This window comes from Equus przewalskii, chromosome 1 (assembly GCF_037783145.1).
Source record: "Equus przewalskii isolate Varuska chromosome 1, EquPr2, whole genome shotgun sequence".
NCBI classification, from domain to species: domain Eukaryota; kingdom Metazoa; phylum Chordata; class Mammalia; order Perissodactyla; family Equidae; genus Equus; species Equus przewalskii.
In genome coordinates, this window is record NC_091831.1 from 81361418 (window position 1) to 81377979 (window position 16562).

The window sequence follows — 16562 nt, forward strand, 5'->3', positions numbered from 1 at the left end:
AGAAAATAAAGAAGTGACTGGTAGCTTTTTAAAAAAATCCCAACCCGGTGGAAAATCTAGAATTTTCTGTGAGACCCAATGAGCATTTGATGAATAGCACAGAATGGAAGAGTTGTGTAATTAATCATTCGCATCCCTGAGAGAATCCTGTTTTACTTAAAACAACTCAAGTATGACCTACGGATGGAAGCAGGAATGGGGCCCTCCACGGTCATGGGGGTAAACCACTGCACGGGTGCCCCGTCCAGAGGCAGCTGGACTTCCAACAGACCCGTGGGTCCCCTGGCTGTGCCTCTTCTCCCTGATATCTGTGACCAGAGCAGGACTGGCTGCTCCCTCCACCAGCCAGGGAAAGTCTCTTTCTTAACCATGTGAACTGAGTGAGCACCCCTACGTTTGCACATCTGGCTGGCACACACCTTTCTCACCAGTCAGTAAAGTCCTTGGTGTTGGGGGTGGGGCAGGGGAAAGACAGAACTCAGAGAACAGCAGTGACAGCCCAAAGACACACAGCAAGTCGTGGCCGCGAATCTTGGCCTTTTCAGGGCGTGCCTCTCCCACACTGGGGGAGCTCCGGGAGGAGGGAAGCCAAGTCTGATTCGGCACAGGGCTTGGAAGTGTGTTGCTTGGGGAGCAAGTGGATAAACTTCCTGTACGCTTATTTCTCATTTTCCCAAGGCTCTGGCAGGGAGCTCATTCCCCATATCTCGATGGATCCTGGAGGCAAGCACCACGCTGAGCACAAAAGTAGACGCCATTACGGGCTGGTTACTGATGAACCCCAATATGAGCAGTTTCCAGGTTTCTGCTGAATCTAGGAGCAGATTTTTAAAAAATTCGTCATGGCTTAGACTCTGAAGAATGTTCTCCATGGGAAGCAGATCCGATTTTGGCTATTTAATGAGCCCAGGAGCCTCTGGCCATGTCCAGGGACAGCAAAGATCTCTGGAGGGGAGAGGGGGTGCTCTGCGCAGGGTCCACTTGCCCCCCTTGGCTTTGGATCTGAAGCTCTGAAGTGCTCACTGAGCAGTGTCTCCGCTTGTGGCTCCAGCAGGACCCTGACCTCCTGGCCCATTTCAGCCACGTGCCATCTGAGTGTCAGAATGGCACTGACCGCCGTTTCAGACTCTAGGGTCTGCCACAGCTCAATGCCAGCGAGGTCTTGGTGACCCTGCGATGAGCACACACCCCATGTCGAGGGACGTCAGCCTCCTGCAAGGAGTCCTGACGGGATGGACACTCAGAGTGGTTGCACTCCGTTCCGTGGGCGTTACGGTCCCTAGGGGAACACTGGGATCTGGGATGCTGTGCCCTCACAGGTGCTGCCTGCTCGTTAGTAAGACCCCCTCACCCCAGCTTTATTGCAATGCCCCCCCGAGATGTTGTAAACCAAAAGCAGATGCTGGCGGGGTTGTGCTGACTGCTCATGCCAGTTTATGAGCTGTCGCTTCTGGAACTCTGGAACCAACAGGAGCCAGCCTGTCTTAAGGAAGATCTACTTTGTATTTGCATTTCAGCCTCCTACAAAAGGCTAGTCGTACTCCCTACCCTGCCTTCAACCTTCATCCCCTACTCTTCACCCCTCCCCCAACAGAGCCACCACTACAGAGATTTTTCTAAACCATAGACCTGACCGTGCCACCCCCGGCTAAAAGTCCTGTAGTGTCTTCTCATGTCAGTGACTCAGTCCCTCATGCCTACTCTGTGCCAGGCATGCGAGGCACCCAGAGTGTCATGCTTGGGGAAGACAGTCTAGAAAACAAAGTAAGTCAACAAATCAATGGACAAAGCAGTTCACGTGAATGACCGCTACCATGAAAGAAAAAGAGAAGGCAATGTGGCATGATGGAGAACTGGGGGTCAGGGGGCCGGGGGCTGCTTTTGATAAGGGGGTCAAGAAAGGCCTCTGAGGGCTAACACCTGAGCAGTGGAGGAGCTGGCATGCGGAGTGGTGGGGACCGGCGGGTGGACAGAGGCACAGCCAGAGCAAAGGTCTGGAGGCTGAAAGAGCCTGGGGCGAGGGATCCTGACGAGGCCAGTTCCCAGGGAGACTTTCTAAGCCTGGACTTTGTTCTAAGCGTGGTGGGGACTCCTGGGAGGGTTGGAAGTGGTAAGTGATAGAACGTGATTTGCATATTTCAAAGTTCACACTTCTCGAAGATGGGATTATAGTGGTAAGAGTGGAAGCAGAGACCCCTGGGGAGCAAATGCTGCAGTTGACCAAGCGCGAGACGACAGGGGCTTGGGAGGGGCCGATGGTGGTGGACACGGAAGACAGAGGACGGGTCTGAGAGACATTTGGAGAACTGACATGGGGCGTGGGGGATGAAAGACAGGGATGAATCAAGGATGAGTCCAAAATCTTTGACTTGACCCACTGGGAGGATGCCAGTTCCATTTTTTAATCAAGGCCTGGAAGACTGGGGAGGACAGGTCACAGCTATAGGGGACCAGGTGGCCTGGAGGATATCAGGAGGGAGAGCAGCCTCCTCAACTGGATGTCCCCATCGTCTGCCTGGACCTCGTCAGCCTGGCATTCCTGCTCTGTGTCCCTGGGCCATTGCCACATCCTTCCTTCTCTCTTCTGAGGTTGGATTCACACTTCAAAACCCAGTTCAGGCAGCATCTCCTTCCATGCAGCCTGCCCTGGTCATCCTCCCATCCTCTAGGCTCACAGGAAGCCAGCCCTCCCTCCAGGATGTTTCTGGACTCTAGAATCTAGAGCAGCTCATCAGTCAGCCCGCCTGGCACAGAGTCCTTCTGTCAGCAGACAGTGCTCACCTGTAGAAGGCCAGCTGGAGGGCCACCTGGATGAAGGCATCGGGGCTGCATTTCTGCTTCTTAATGAAGGTTTTCCCATAGTTGTCAAACTTAGAAACAGTGAAGTCGAGATTCTTTACTATGCTGTGGAAGAAAAGGATAAGATGCTGTCATTGCCTGCAAAATAGAATGCATGCACCACAGAGTCCGACCGAGTCTCTCCAGCCTGGTCTATGTCCCAGTGCTCCAGAAGTCCACATTGTCCCTGCCCTCCGGGAACGTCTTGGGGTGTCAGAGACAAGCCTTGACGTATGGAAGTGGCAGAGGGCATGCCGGACCAGGGCTACTCTGAGCTGAAGGTGAGGCTTGGCCGGGCAGGGTGGTGGCCCTGCTCTGGGGGGTGCGGGTGTGGGGCTTGGCTGCAGGGAGGGACAAGGGGGCATGAGAGACATTTGCATGAACAGGAAGGTCCCTGCCCACAAACAGAGTCCTAGAAGCCACTGCCCACGGAAGCAGGCGCTAACGAGGCCATTTACTCGACCTGCTTGGGAAGGTGGTCTGGCATCCCTATGGATTCTTGGGCATCCTGGCCATTCTGCCAGATGCGGCAAACCCCTCTGCCTAGGGAAAAGCCTGTTTCTCAGATGGCTGCAAGCCGTGTCTTCTTGCTGAGGCTCATCCTTGTCGTACTGCAGGGAGAAAGGCCTGGAGCCTGGCTGCTGATCACTGTCATCACAGCAAAGGGGACTGAAAACCTCTTTTATCCAGAAACTCCTGCTGAGCCTCCCATGATATGCCCAGGGCTTGCTGCCTACGAATCATTGTCAGAGCAACAGGAGGATTCCTCGTCTACACTGAGATCCTTGCGTACTGCTCTCCCCCCAGTAATACCGCCCAGTTTTCTTCTTCATAATGAGTTTGGGGTCCAGGCTGACATCCGCTGGAGCCACATCTGGCAAGGTCCACACCATCTGTCCAGGAGCTGCGTGTGAGCGCAGACCCCTGAGTGGGCACTGTGGTCCCCCACCCACAGGACGCATACACTCCCTCCCTGCCCCTCCTTGAAGTTTTCCTCCAGCCTCATGTGAGCTCAGCTCTCAGTGGTGCTGTGTCAGGGTCTGGGGACCCAGGGGACTCACCGCTCAGTGCAGCCTGTTGACCCACTGTCCCCGGACAGGCTCAGCTCATGGTCACCACAGCCACCTGGAAAGCTCTTGCCCAGCTCTGCCCACTCAGACCCTACCTGCTTCCATGGGCAGCTCAAGACCACTGAACCTCCTCGTGCTTCCCCACCCAAGCCTCGTCTGCCTCTCCCCCTCTTTAAAGAGGACCTCAGGGTCACATGGGGCCTGTTGGCATCTCTGAAGCTGAGTGGGCACCTTCCTCCACCCAGGGCTCAGCAGCCCACCCACTCACTCTCCTAGCAGCCTGCTTATCAGCTCAAGATATCAGCCCCGTTACGTAGATGAGTGCCCTTGGCCTCTCACACTCCCCCCACAGCAGTCACCCTCCACAGTAGCTCTCAGTGGACCCACCCCACCCTCCGAGCCTGGCCACCCTCTGTCCGCTCACCTGCGCTGTTCTCACAGTCTCCTCACTGGCTCCCAAGACCCCCTACACAAAATCCTCCGGGGGCTCCTCACCATGGGGGGACGGCTGCTGGGTCCCCTAACATGAGGACAGCAAAACTCTGCCCAGTGTGGCCCAACTTCCCTTCAGTGCCCCGATTCTGGCCATTCTCTCACTCGCTGGTCTCCAAACCAGCCTGGATCCTTCATGAACCTGTACGAGCTGGAACAAGCTATCTTTCTGCCTCTTCCCCAGCTGCCTGCACCACAAGCTCCTATCCATCCTTCAAGGCCTCTCTTTGTAAAGCCCTCTCTCAATGTCCTGGCAGAATTCAGCTCCTGTGTCCTCTGTGGGGTCAGGTCTGCATGCCTTGCTCTCATCTTGGCACTTACTGCATCACATCTGTTTTGGCCCAGGGGTCCACTTCCTCCACTAATGTGTAGAGGGAAGGCCCCATGGCACATCCATTTGTGTGTCCTCAGAGCCTTGCCATGGGCCTGGCACACACTAGAGCTTTGCATATGGTTAATGAATGAATGAATGAATGAACTCATGCTCACTTACTGAATGAGGGAGTGAACAACCAGGGTCCAGATCTAGTTGCCAGCCCATGGCTCTCACCACACTTTGCCACTGCACCAGTGCTGGTCCACCCAAGGGGCCCACACCTGTCCCTGGCCCTCCTGCCTGGTCCCGTTAGGGCCTGAGCTGCCCCCTCCCCTTGGGGAAAGAGGCCTTCTTGTCACGTTGCACTGTAAATTCAACCAAATGGAAATAGCTTGGATTCAAATGACCTATTCAAACCAGCTGTTTATTACTCCCTGAAAGCAGGGGCTCGTTCCCCCCCTTGACTCTGCTCAGTCAGGTGAAACCGTGAAAAAAAATAGCTGCACGTTTGCATTTTATGGAAATGATGGATACTTCGGCAAGGTTATTTCCTGAGAGTTATAACTCCCCTCTTGTTTGACTCCATTTCCATGAGGGGGTGGGGGCGGGCGAGGGGAGGCAGAGGAGCTGGGGTCTTCAGAAGCTTCCAGCTGCCTCATCAGTGGGCGCAGGGGGGTTGGGGTGGGCACGGGGTGACCCCGGAGCAGCACCCCAAAGGAGATTTGGGCTTATCCTTACCGTTGAAGTCTTTCTGCTGAGGAGGCTAAGAGGCCTTGAATTTCTGGGGAGCACTTCCACCTCAGCCTCCTGGGGGCAGGGAGCTCGCTGATGGAGTCAGCTCGGACCAGCTTCTTGCTGCTCTGCATCCTGCAGGCACAAAGAGGCGACCTCCTGTGGCCCTAAGAGCTGGAGGGCTGGGGGCAGTGTTTTTCTTTGCCCTCTGCAGTCATCTTAGCTGTTGCAGATTCAGTGGGTATGAGCTGCCCTCTGACCCACTGCACAGATGAAGAGACTGAGGCTCAGAGTGGCCACCCATTAGTCAGTGGCAGAGCCAGGATTCCATCCAGTTCCACCTGACTCCAAAGCCCAATATTTCTTTTCACGTTTTCCCGTTCGACTATGTTACACCCCTAACACTTATAAGACACCTGGAGAGAAATTAAGAAGCAAATTGTGTTGTTCTGTCTATGGGGGCTGGTTTGGGGTTTTCAGTGATTCTAAAGAGTTCCTAAATCATGGAAGGGATTTAGAACCTAGATTCAGAGAGAAGATTCTAGAAGGAGAGAATGAGCAAAATCGTGAATGGAGGAAGGAACCTGGTATGTCGAAGGGACAGAGAAGCATTCAGTCTGGCCAGCTTGGGAGCTAGGGAGAGAGACCCGGCCTCAGGGGATGGAAAGAGATGCAGCTCAGAGACCTCCCCTCTGTGCTGGTCAACGGTCGGCCCAGCCCTGACTCGGGGTGAGCAATAGGTATCGATCTGGGCTCCCCTGGACCAAAGCAGCCATTCCTTTCTAGCTGAGAATTCTTTGCCCACCTCTGCCCGCCTGCCCCAAACCTGTTGCCCCTTCTATCCATGGCCAACAAAGCGTCTGATGGTTTTGAAATCCATCTTTTGCTAACACGCTTTCCAGACTATAGCACCTCCCCCCCCTCCCCACCCCCCCCCCCGCCCCGCCGGTGGCCACCCAAAGTTTCCTTGGCCTGGCTTGGTGGCCGCTCGGGAGTCATCTTTGCCTCCGGTGGTTGCTCTGGAGGGACCCCGACCCCAGACTCACATGTGCCTGAGCAGATGCTCTGTGCACTGCACCAGGACGATGCCGTCAAATGGGGAGTGCTCACACACCACGCCGCAGGTGCCGTCTCGGCCCACCACAAACTGCAATAAGCAAGAGAGAGGTGAGCCGGCCCCTCGGAGGGTCAGCATTTCAGACCAGCCTCCTGGCTCCAGGCCGGGCGCCCTGGCCTCTCAGGAGGACCTCTCCTCTGAGGACACCAAAGCACATCATCTCCTGAAAAGAACGTTGTCAGTGATCGCCACGGCCTGAGAATATGGGGGCCTCAAGATGGCTCTAGACTGTGGGACCACCTTCCCACAAATGCTCTGGGCAGTGAAGGTGGAGCCCAGAGGCCCCCAGCTGAAGCAGCCCCATGATTCCGGAGCGCCCATGCCGATGTTGGGCACACCTGGCAGGTCATGGGTGAGCTCCTTCGGCTTGTTAGCCCTTCACAGTGCATCAGGCCGCCGTCCTGTACTGCTTTGTGTCATTAGGACTCTGACGGATGCAACCACTGATTTTATTCCCAGGATCTAGATCAGTCCACCCCAAAGTAGGTGTTCAATAAGTTTGTTGAATGAGTGAATAAAAGACAACAGTTCAATTTGGATGGTGTGCAGATTCCCGGGGAGAATTAGAATATCCCTTGATGGGAGTGAAGGAAAGATCCACTGAGGATGCCCCGTTAACTGCCACCTGGGCTTCAAGTCAGGGACCCGGATTCCGGTTCTGCCGTTGCCACTTGCCAGCTGGGAGAGCTCTGACAAGACGCTTCGACTCTCTGGCTTCAAATTGGATCCAATGAGGCCCAGCTCACAGAATTGATACGAGCATTGGAGAGAAGGTATAGGAAAGATCTGCAGAAGCCATAAAGATGACTTACGATTTTTTTTATGACTTTACAAAGGCTGTGTTCAGCTGACTTGGGAAAGGGACATGCTCAGTATGTACAAGAGTACTGGGAGCTAGTAATGAGAAGACTGAGATGCGATTCTTCAGATGTCACCCAAATAAAGTGGGGCTGCCTTGTAGCCCATCCCTGCACAGAATCGCACCCAGCAGATGTGGGCGCACCATCCAGAAACAAACAAACAGCAAGCTCTCGAAACCTTTATGAAACCTTCTCCAGGCACCATAACACAGGGCACACACCTGAGCCGGCTCTCAGCGTGCCTTGCCTGCTTTCTCACATAATGTGTCTGTTGTCTGAATCTTTACTCTCACTCTTCAAACAAACTTCCCACAGGGTTTCTCTCAAACCTCCACCCTGGCAGGCTCTTTTGTCTCACCCCCCGTGTCCCCCGCCTTTCCATCCTGAGACTAGCTCTCAATCCTTTCAATTCAGGTCCATGGAGCCTGCTGGCTTCACAGCTTATCTGATCACCCTTCCTGCCTGCAAAAAGAGCCCAGAGGTGCATACAGTCACCCACCTGAGGGGGAGGGGAGGGCTGTGCCCATTCACGTGTTCATGCTTTTCTGTCCCTGCCACTAAAAGGAGGAGAGGGAAACAGTGGGTTTTAAAAACCGCTACCAAGGCTTCCTATGTTTCAGGTCCTGTACATCCATTACATCATTTCATTCCCACAGCTGCTCTGTGAAAGATTACAAGCCATTAGCACCAGTGGTGGAGGCTGAAACAGCCAGCGCAGCAGCAAGAGAACTCATCAGAAATAGCAGAATCAATATGCAAACCAATAAAAAGGATAACCTGCAGAACGTAGGGGCCAGAGAAGAGAAAAATGCGATGTTGCCTAGAAATGCTTATTAGTGTGAGCGATGCTAGCCCCAGGCACAGAGATCGTTGGCTGCTGTTTAATATGGACGTTGTGAAAGTGTAGCGGCTTTAAAAACAAACAAGATTAGATCCAGGACTGGCATGCTGGGGAAAAAAGGATGGAGGGACGGGGACGGACGGCTCAACTTTGACTTCATCCCCAACTGCATGAGTATTTTTCTGCAGCCGAAAATGAATGTCTTGTTTCTGGCCTGATGTCACGTGAATGAAAAATATGTGCATTGCTTTGCTTCGTTTTACGACTTTTCTTCTGTGGAGATGCTGGGCTGTCCCACTTCTCAGGGGTGGAAGGAGGTGTGTCGAAATGGCCAGGCCAGAGTGACGGAAGTTCAGAAAGGCTGACATGTCTGGGCATCAGACGTGATTCTTGCTGAACGTGTGGAGGACTTGTTCAGTGGGAGCCCCTGGCATGCCCCCACCTTTCTGTGTGTGGTGGGAGATGGGGAGTGAGCCCCAGGTTTGACCCGGAGGCCCCCCAGGCCTGGCACGGGCTGCAGGAAGGTTAGGGAACCTGACTTGGGTTTGGCCACTTGCTCCTGAGAAGAGTTCTGGCCGGTCCAGGGGCTGACCCCAATGGCACATCTCTAGCCCCTCAGCTCTGTCAGCCCCAGATGCAGCATCCTGAGCAGCAGAGGCCAGTGAGTGAGCCTGCTGGACATGAGCACGTGCCAGATCAGGTCACAGGCCATGCCGTGGGGACACTCACCTGCAGAGACTTGTCATACCAGCGGTTCGCCCCGTTCTGGCTGCAGCCTCCGCCATGAAGGAGCTGGAGAGCCCTGTTGGTGTCGCTGAGCTCCGCGCCTCCCGGGGCGTCCAGGCACACCAGGCAGACGCTGCGCTCAATCATGTCCAGCGAGTCCCGGTTGGTGGAGTCTGCAGGGCAGGCAAGCAAGGCTTAGCACCTGCCCTGCCCTGCACCTGGGATCCGCTCCGCAGAGCCCCACACACCACATAGATGCATACACGTAGGACATCCCCATCCTGAGCCCATCCTGACCCCTCCAGCCACCCCAGTGGCTGTGAAGTCAGCCAGACTGCCCTGAGCTTCTGTGCTAACCCCAGGGGCCAGCTCACCCTCAGGGTCCCTGCAAGAGGCCCGCCCTCCCGCTGCGGCCAGTTTTGCCCCCAGATGTGTGGTCACTGGTCCTGTCTGCCAGGATGAAGGGGGCTCGTACAGGGCCTTCTGCATGCACATGAGGGACATGAGACCCTCGGGCCAGCCTGTGTGGGGGAGGAGCTCCAACTCCCCATCCAACAGCACCCCCCCTCTGGCACCCGAGAGCCATGTCTGGCACATAGGCATGTTTATTTGTCCTGAACTATAATTTTCAAACATCGTTTGCCAAAATTTTAAAATTAGTCAGTTTCACATGAAAATCTGCAGTACGAGAATAAGAAGGTTATGCCCCCCGTCCCCCGCCACCCCAGCAGTTATTCTGATGCAGAGGGTGGATGGAAGGGCCAGGCTGCCCCGAACCTGTAGCCAGACGAGCCCACTGGGGCTGCTCCAGGCCCGTGGAACCCATGAGGACAAAGAGGCTAAAGGCTACAGAATTGTGCAGGAGAGGTGTTGCTAAGGGAGCTTGAGTTCTTCACAGGGAGCACTGGCCGTGGGGTTCCTCCCCAAATAGAGGCGGGCTGGCCCTGTGGGCTGCCCCAGGCAGCTTCCTCCACCAGCATGGGGAGGCCCACGCAGCCAGCCCAGCGGGACCTCATCATGGCCGCCCTGGTGCAGCTGTGTTTCCCGTCTGCCAGTCAGGAGTTTACTGGGCGATTATGTTCTTTCTCTGCCATCCCATACGTGGCGTGGGCATCAGGACTCAATGGTGAAGGCTGTGCATCGCCCAGAGATCCAGACTTCTGGCCTGGATGCTGTAACAGGATGAACGGCAGGGTTACCCACCCCGCCCCCAAGTTCCAGGATATTCTCTGCATGGGAAGATGGGCTGTGTGGTGTTTGGAGGCAAAGGGGCATTGTGTGGCAGAGATCGCTAGTTGTGTGTCACAATAGTCGTTCCCCCTTTAGTCATAGAACACCTGACTTTTAGCTTGGCACAGGGACAACTAGAACTAAAACCACCTTGCCCAGCCTCCCTTACAGCTACGGTCTAAATTCTGCCAACAAGATCTAGAAACATTATATGACAGTGTTTTCCTGGAAACCTCCTTAAAGATAACTAACATTTGCTCTTTGCCCTTCTGCCCACTTTCCTCCATCCTACTGCCTGGAACACAGGTGTGATGGCCGGAGCTCTAGTTTCCACTTTAGACCATGAGGATAAGGGCTACACTCTTGCCATGAGATGGAGGAACCCATAGCCACCAGGTATCAGCTCTGGCCGCCTCACCTCTGGCATACATGAGAGAGAGAGAAACTTCTATTTTCTTTAAGCCACTATTATTTTGGGTTTTCTGTCACACGTAGCCAAATCTAATCCTCGCCAGTACCATCTGGGGGTGGCGGGTTCACACCCTCACACTGCAGGAATTAGCTGGAGCTGAGAGGCTGCATCCTTGCTCTGCCACAGTCCTCTCTCATTTATTCAGCCCCTTGGCCCCTGCAAGTATCTAAATTCCAGGTCCCTGTTCAGAGGGCTACTCTTGTCATCACATAGAAACATTCGGGGCTGAGGATCCCTCTGAGATGACAGTTGAGCCCTCCCCCCACCACTGTGCTCCCACTTGTCCCAGCATCAAGGCAGGCACTTGGGTGTCCTTGGTCCTGAGTGCTGGCCCTTCTCTTTCCTGTCGTCAGCTCTGTGCCCCTTGATTCTGAGCCTGGGACACAGCCCTCTGCTTGTGCAGCCACATGCACGCCTCAGTTCCTGTCCCTTCCCCTCCCCACTGGGATCCCAGTGACTGCTGAATCCGAACTCCCCCTTTCAGAGCCTGTAGTTCTGGAGGCTTCTGTTCTTCCCGAGCATCAAGCCAAGACTTGGGCCACCGTCTCTCACATCTGTCTGGAATCTGCCTTCCTGAAGTCCAGGGAATGTGTGGGAGCAGGCTCAGGATCGCCCGCAGCCTCTGTTCGCCAGCCGGGTCCTACCCATGGGTTGGAACCAGGCACAGCAGCACCTTCCCCAGTCAGTGGGAGGCTGCATTCACGCATGGCCTGATGCTGCCATGGGGAACCACATCAGGAACTCCCCCATCCTTCCTTCTGTCCAGCAAGGGACCTGGGTGGCCCTTGATGATGTCCCATCTGCTCGCCCTGGCCTCTCTGGGCTGCACCCTTGCTTGGGCACATGGCGAGTTCCCTCTCCTGGTGCAGTCAGCCTGGAGTGGGGCGATCCCTAAGACCCTCCCACCCCAGGTCTCCTCGACACCTGCTGAGCTCACGGATGCTAAAACCACCTGTGCTGTACAGTGCTCTGTCAGGTGGCTTCTCCAGCTTCCCGAGAGGTGTCCACACGTCCTCACGTGAAAGGACTCACCCAGCGCCTTCCTCCCACTTCTTGCAAATCCTCGGGGAAGGCGGTGTCTCTCACAGCAGGCCTTCTACTCTGGGAAGGAGGGGGACCAGTGGGCCAGCCCATTCTGGGGTCATCCATTCCCCTTCCTGTCTAGAATGAGGGTTAGGGGAGCAGCGTGCTTTTAGGACCACTCTGGGCCATCCTGTGGGGCCGGGATGACTCATCGCCTTCGGAACGGCCTCTTGGGCTTTCCTGTCTGATCAACTTCAGGGCTTTGGGCCACGTTCTGAGGACTGAAAGGTGAATGAGACCCAGTCGCGGCCCTGGGGAAATTCCCCTTCCTTCTGCTCCTTAAGTGTGGTGCAGTCACCGCGCCACCCTCTTCAACCTGAAGCAGCTCCTACTGCCCACGAGGTAGGATCCAAACTTCTAAACATGGCCCTCTGGGCTCCACGGCTCACCTCCTGGGTCACCTTCCCTGAGTCCCTGCCTGGAGCTCCCGCCAGCCTCCTGCCACTCCCTGGACACCTGTGCACATTCGTCTCCTCACCTTAGCACAGGCTGTCCCCTGAAACGGGGCCCTTCTCCTGCTCTTCTTATCAAAGCCCTGCTCGTAACATTATCCTGAGCTCCCTAATCCTCTAATGGTACTGGCTCTGCCCCCGGCACGGGTGGGAGCAGCCCAGACGGAGCCTCTGCCCTCCAGCCTCCTCACACCCGGAGCACGCCAGCTCAGCCACCTGCTCAGTGCAGACGAGGAGCCGCTGCTCTGTCCACCAGGACGACCTCACATAGCACCCGAACCCAGGGGTGGACCGGCCCCTCCTACACACACTGCCTCCTACTGCAGAGGGCGTGACCCCACCACTGTCCCCAGAGCCCATGCTTCAAGCAGTCACTGCCAGTCCAGCTCCCAGAGCCCTGATCTGGTCCCCTCCCCCATGCCCGTGAGCTCGCAGAGGGTGGGACCTGGGTCTCCAGCCCAAGTGGGCACAGGAAAGGGTCTACGGCTGGCAATGGACTTGAGTGTGCATGGACAGGCGAGGCTGAGATCTGTGTGCACAGCTCAGAAAGGGAGCCCAGATGGCTGATAGGAAAGGTCTGCGACCCCTCAAGTGTCAGAGAACCACTACCTTCAGGGCATGGAGCTTCATGGGATGGGAGGGTGAGGGATGGGGAGGAGATGGACACAGGGAAGGGATCTCTTACTCTCTGCGGGGCTCTCAGCCCTGGCGCTCTCTCCTCCGGTAGGAGTCCCTGCCAATTGCCATGGTGCCCCGCCCTCCACTGTGTGCTCTTCTGGGGGGTCCTTTGGGCTCCCAGGCTGGCCAGTGACTTCAAAGCACGGGGAGGCCTTGGCCAGGCCTGGGTCAGATTCAAATAGGCAGAGAGGAAGGGAGAAGCACGTCAGGAGGAAGATAACAGTGTGGGGAAAGGCTCTGAGAGCTGGGGAGTAGACACCTAAGCTTGCGGGTGGAGTTTGTGGGTGAGCAGACCCCCCCCGGCTGCAGTTTGACCCCAGCTTCCGGGTGCAGGCATGCAGGATCTAGGCCAGGCTGGAAGAACACAGTGAAGGGATGCTTTTCGCTAACCTTTGTCGGGCTCCCACTCAGATTGTGCTAGGCATCCATCTCGGCACTCCTATTGATGAATATGAGATAGGCATTAATATCATCCCCATTCACGGGGGGAGCAGAGAAGCTAAATGTCTTGCCTGAGGTAATCCCATAAATGGAGGGAGCTGGACTTGATCCCAGGCAGCCGACCACAATGCCCAAACGGGGAGCAGATCAACAAGGGCCGTGAATGGCAGGCTCGGGAATGTGGCCTTCATCTAGCCACACCAGAGAGCCACTGAAGGACCATGGGTAGAGGTTGATATGGTCAGAGCAGAGTCTAGGATGTCTAGCAGCTTAAGGAGGATGTGGGCCTGGAGCCTGGCCAAGGGGCCATGGGCAGCCCCAATGCTGCACACCTTGGCCCTGTTGAGCTCACCTCGGTGAGCTGTGAGAGCCCAGGCTTGGTATCTGCCTATACCAAGCTTTCCTTAGAAACAGCCCCAAGGCCAGTGTGGAGCGAGAAAGCCGCAGCTCCCCAGGAAGCCCACAGCAGGCCTGTCCAGCCAGGAGGCTAGGGAGCAGGCCTGATGCAACCTCTGGGCAAGAAAGTAGAGGCTTGACACTCTCCTTCCCAGCTGGGCAACTCGAGGCTGGCAGCAAAAAAGGACAGCTCCCCGGGCATCAGGCCCCAGCCACCTCCAGGCAGGAGAGAGGGACCCCTGAGGAGGGGCTGAGCCATCACCACCGCATGCAGGTCATGCAAGGCCCCGGAGCTCTGCACCAACCAACAGGAACCAGGACCTGGCTCATTAGACACAGTGAAATGGGAGCAGGACAGCAGAGCTGGGTGCCAGGTGGCCTTGTAAATGAACGCCCTGCGTATGAGTAGCTGATCGGTCAGATGCTGACAAGTTTATCGTGTAAGGCAGAAAATGAACTACACCCGAACTCATCCACCATGACTCCGGCCCAAATGTAATGGAAACTCGGGGCGGTGGGCTGCAGGCACGCGGCGGGAGCCGTTTGTCTTGTGACATCCTCATCGAGCACACGGAGGCTCATTTAATGGGGTAAATCCATCTTCCTCAAGGAGCCCCTGCTTAATAGTGAGAAGTTGGAGTTGAGTAATAGGAGGAGCTGGCCCTGCCACCCACGCCTGGGGAGTTGGCAGCTTCGATGATGCAGAAATTCCAGAGGCCACGAGGCCTTGGAGGCCCCAGGAGCTTCTGTTAGAGGTGGAAAGCTTACACACTGTGACTAAGATGAACAAAGACGAAATGAATGCAGCACTTCTGCCTTTGGAGGGCTGCAGAACTCTCCGGAGCTGCTCTCCCACACATTCACCGGTGCACGCGCATGCACACACACACACACACACACACACAGCCCTCTCTAGGACACTTGCCCTCTCTGATCTATTCCCTGGGAAGATGCCTGGTCAGATTTCTACTGTCCTGCCTCACATGGTCCAGGCAGATGGAGGCACCAGGCTCCTTCTCTGAGGCTGAGAGCTTCTAAACCTTTGTCAGTCCCATCTGAGCATCTTTCCTCCCCATAAGAAGGGTCATATTTTCTTTTGGGAGGAAAATCTGCCATCATGCACATATTCTCTATTCTATGGCATACAGGGTAATCTTTATGCGCCCAGTCCCCAGAGGCTATGAGAATTCCAACACGAGCATTTCTTGCCCAGTGAAATTGGGTCTTGCAAATCAGAACTGCTTTGACTTGAGTTACAAAAGCCTCTTTGAAGAGGCCAAGAGAGAGGGAGGGACTTCTGCTTCCGGGAAGATCAAGTGGACCTTTCTCTATTCCTCCCACTGAAAGCCCTGGGCACTACATTTTAAAAAATGTAGGAAGACTCTGAAAGATGGAGAGAGGAGGGCAGAGCAGCTAGGGACCTCAGAACCCAAGGAACAACGTGATGGTGGGTCCCTTGGCTGTTACGGACTGAATTGTATCCTCTCCCCACCAAATTCTTCTGTCGAAGCCCTAATCCCCAGTGTGATTACATTTAGAGACAGGGCGTTTAAAGAGGTAATTAAGGTTAAAGGAGATCATACGGTGGGACCCTATGGGACCCTAGACCGAGAAGACGGTTGTCCTTATAAGAGGAGGAAAAGACACCAGGGAAGCATGTGCACAGAGAAGAGACCGTGTGAGGATATAGTGAGATGGCAGTCATCTCCAAGCCGGGCAGAAAGACCTCAGGAGAAACCAACCCTGCCGACACCTTGATCTTGGACTTCTAGCCTCCTGAGCCATGAGAAATAAATTTCTGTTGTTTGATCCACTCAGTCTGTGTATTTGTTATGGTAGTCCTAACACCGGCTTTTCTGTTTGACCTAAAATATCCCAACAACATGAAAACACAAACAAGTGGACCAAAAAAAGCCCAGCAAAAGCCTACTCTCTTTAAAAGGATCAGGTAAGGGGTAGACTAGCAAGACAGAAAACTTTTAGGTAACAACCCCCCACCCCATGCCAGACAAGGCTGAGTGTGGAGTCTGTAATGAAGCATCTCAACCTCTGGTGGTATCAGAGAAGGCATGGTCTCAGATGGAAGCTGGGACTTCCATCTCCATCCACCAACCACCATCCAAGCTGCTCCCCTCACAGTAGAGACCAGGGAGGAGCCTGAATTCCCAACCCCCACCACCAGGAACTAGGAGTCCCATCACTCCTGCGGTCATGTCAGGCCACACAAATAACCCGGGCTTCTCCCCGCACCTGGCTGTAACAAGGCAGCGCCTGCCTGCTTCCTCTGCTGGAGCAACGTCAGAGGAAGCCCATTAAAACAGGAGCTTTAAATAAGATCCAGGGTCTCATATCTAATACATCCAGGTTTCAATAGACAATCACTTGTCATGCCAAGAACCAGAGAAAGCTCAACTTGAGGAAAAAACACAATCAGTAGAATCTGAGATAACACAGATGCTCGAATTACATGACAAATATTTTTAAATCAGTCATCACAAATATGCTTCCACAACCAACTAGGGACACATTTGAAACAAACGAAAAAAAGGGGAAAGTCTTGACTAAGAAATAAAAGATATAAAGAAAAGCAAATGAAAGTGTTAGAACTGAAAAATATAATAGCCAATATAAAAAGCTCAGTGGATGGGCTTGACAGCAGAATGTAGGGGGCAGAGAAAAGAATTAGCGAACTTGAAGATAAAACAATAGAAATTAGCCAGTCTAAACAGAGACAAAGCAGACTAAGAAAAAGAGAACAGAGCCTAAGGGATCCGTGGAACAAAAAATATAACAATCATGTCACTGGAGTCCTAGAAGG

At 54.6% G+C, this 16562-nt stretch overlaps 1 protein-coding gene across 1 annotated transcript in view; it reads right to left on the reverse strand.

Annotated features, from left to right (window-relative positions):
* The window catches only part of CHAT (choline O-acetyltransferase), a 57194-nt gene that overhangs the window by 9984 nt on the left and 30648 nt on the right, over window positions 1–16562 (reverse strand). The window contains exons 8-11 of the mRNA XM_070615175.1: window positions 8996–9165; window positions 6495–6595; window positions 5455–5583; window positions 2782–2904 (exon numbers count right to left, since the gene is read on the reverse strand). Coding sequence (XP_070471276.1) covers window positions 2782–2904; window positions 5455–5583; window positions 6495–6595; window positions 8996–9165 — 523 coding nt within the window. The remainder of the gene's footprint in view (window positions 1–2781; window positions 2905–5454; window positions 5584–6494; window positions 6596–8995; window positions 9166–16562) is intronic.